Consider the following 2,344-nt stretch of genomic DNA (forward strand, 5'->3'; position numbering starts at 1 on the left):
AGAAAATCAAACATATGATACAATTGCTCGCTGACCAATACACAGCCAGGGCCCAAGTGGCAAGAATCAGAGCCTGAGAGCTGGAGGCCGAGAGCGATCACAGCAGAGTCTAGGTGAGCCCCACAAGCGACAGCATGACCAGGAAGGCCAAGAGACCCATCAACTCACTAATGAACGAGCCAGCAAAGGAATTAGCAAAGCAGCTAACAAAGGAGTTAAGGCGCTAACAGAAGAGTTGGCGAAAGCGTTATGGCCCCCGAGCCCACTCTCTGCTTATGTCCCGAGCCTGACGTGCTGTGGAACGAAACACCCCTTTGGTCAGTTGGGGTCAGCTGTCTGAGCTGTGTGTCCCCACACACTGCTTGTACTGACAGAGTTGGGAACGCAGGGGCAGTATGGGAAGCTGAGAAAGACCTGATTAAAACCAGCACAATGTGATAGTGCTGTCTTTGTTGGCAAGAACAAATGTCAGGGTCTGTGAGCTTTAGCTAATCTGGGGGCCATGAATTTGTTTCTCTGTCTTACACCTTGCCCTGTCGTCTTTGAGTTCCATTACTTGCTAGGAAAATCCCTGTCTCCAGTGGTTTTACTTGCTTTTGCTTATCAAACTGTATCCAGTGTTTGGCAATGACCTCTCCTTGTTCCCTTCTCTTTAGGTTCATCTACGAAACAGAGCACCACAACGGGATTGCAGAGCTGCTGGAAATCCTGGGAAGGTACGAGCACTTCTGGAACTCCCAGAGGGCCTGTAGTGAGTGAGACCTCTCAGCCCAGTGCGCTGTGTGAGCTGGCAGTGTCTTCCTTCCGCAGTTCTTGCAGGAGCCACCTCTTCCAGAGGATCTCTGTCTGACAAAGCACAGAGTGAAAGTGCTCTCCAGCCTGCTGATAAACGCAGTGCTAGCCTTCTCCTCCTCGGATTTGTCTCCTCTTCTTTTGAGTCTGAGTCCAGTCCCACTTGCTGCCTTGCCTCAGCAGGCAGTAAAAGTGTTCCTCACAGCCCTGAGAAGCCTGAGCAGTGGGCAGCCTTCTCCATGGCTTCACAACTGCCCTTCCATTTGCAGCCCTCTGTTATGCCTCCATCCTCCTGTTGTGTAAAGCACCAGCCTCGCAGGCTGGGCTGCCTCTGTGCTGGCCTTCCCCAGAGGATCTGCTTCCCTGCGGTGCGCTTGGCCTGGCGCAGGGCAGAGCAGGGCCCAGGCCCCGTCGGAGGCGTTTCCCCTCTGTGCCTGCCCAGCATGGTGTGCAGGTTGGGCCCCAGCGACCACACTGCTGCCGGTGGGCGCTTTCTCAAGCGATTAATGAGAGCTAATGCAAGCCACTGATTGTTTTGCGGTGAGAGATAACTGTATTTCAGCTGGGTAAAGACGTTAACGAGACCCGTTTTTCTTTTCAGCATAATCAATGGGTTTGCTTTGCCTCTGAAAGAAGAGCACAAGATGTTTCTCATCCGGGTCTTGTTACCACTGCACAAGGTGAAGTCTCTCAGTGTCTACCATCCGCAGGTGAGAATATGTTGGGATGAACCCCAGATTCCCAGGGCAGAGTATCGTGCTTCCAAAAGCTGTTCAGCCTTGCCTGCAGCTGTTCACCGGGCTGCATTGCTGTGTTGTACAAAGTTCTTGCTGTGAGATATTCTGGGCTCTGCACTAGTCCCTTACTGCAGGGATTTGTCCCAACCTTGTGGTGCCTGGGCCTGTATGTACACGTGTGTGTGTTTTTGCCACTGGCTGATTGGAGGGTGTCCTGCCATTGCCTGCTGAATTAATGCCGGGGCCTCCTGTGCTGGAAGTTTGTGAAATATTGGGGCCCTGCTGAAACTAGGGAGGTAAAATTCTGAGCTGCAGTCATCAGCGAGTGTGGTGTATCAGCTATTAGTCACCGCTGAGATAATCGGAGGAATCGGTGTGCTGGGCTGCCAGGCTGGCTTAGAGATTCATTTCTTGCAATTTAGAATACATAATAGAAGAGCAGAGAAGATGGGGGCTCAGGCTAGAAAGTGGGGAGAACGGGTACTGAGCAGTGATGACTGTTATCCCAGCCTTGTTTTTATGGGGCAGGGCTTTGTGATAGCCAGGTTTGTCCTTTCCCATGTGTGCAGCTGTGCTTGCATTTGAATGCATGAGCTGCAGACTGCTCTAGGTGGCTCAAGATTTGTCCTTTATGCTGCTAGAATGTCCTAAGCTCAGCCCCTGCCTGCTCAGTCTTCACTTGCCACCACAACAACTGGATTCCTTTGGAGCTGCAGCTGTCTGCTCATCACACACACTGTGGAGGGCATAATGCGATTTTAATTTAGCACTTTAATCTCCAATACGCTTGAGGAAGCTCTAATCTTGACATGTTT

The 2,344-nt window shown here is 51.5% G+C and overlaps 1 protein-coding gene across 1 annotated transcript in view; it reads left to right on the plus strand.

Annotated features, from left to right (window-relative positions):
- Positions 1–627: 627 nt before the first annotated feature.
- Positions 628–2,344, plus strand: part of LOC104510959 (serine/threonine-protein phosphatase 2A 56 kDa regulatory subunit delta isoform-like) — a gene marked incomplete at its 3' end in the record, with an annotated part of 9,299 nt that continues 7,582 nt past the window's right edge. The window contains exons 1-2 of the mRNA XM_010153382.1: positions 628–716; positions 1,394–1,502. Of these exons, the coding sequence (XP_010151684.1) occupies positions 628–716; positions 1,394–1,502 (198 nt within the window). The remainder of the gene's footprint in view (positions 717–1,393; positions 1,503–2,344) is intronic.

This window comes from Eurypyga helias, unplaced genomic scaffold (genome assembly GCF_000690775.1).
Source record: "Eurypyga helias isolate BGI_N326 unplaced genomic scaffold, ASM69077v1 scaffold50536, whole genome shotgun sequence".
Lineage (NCBI taxonomy): Eukaryota > Metazoa > Chordata > Aves > Eurypygiformes > Eurypygidae > Eurypyga > Eurypyga helias.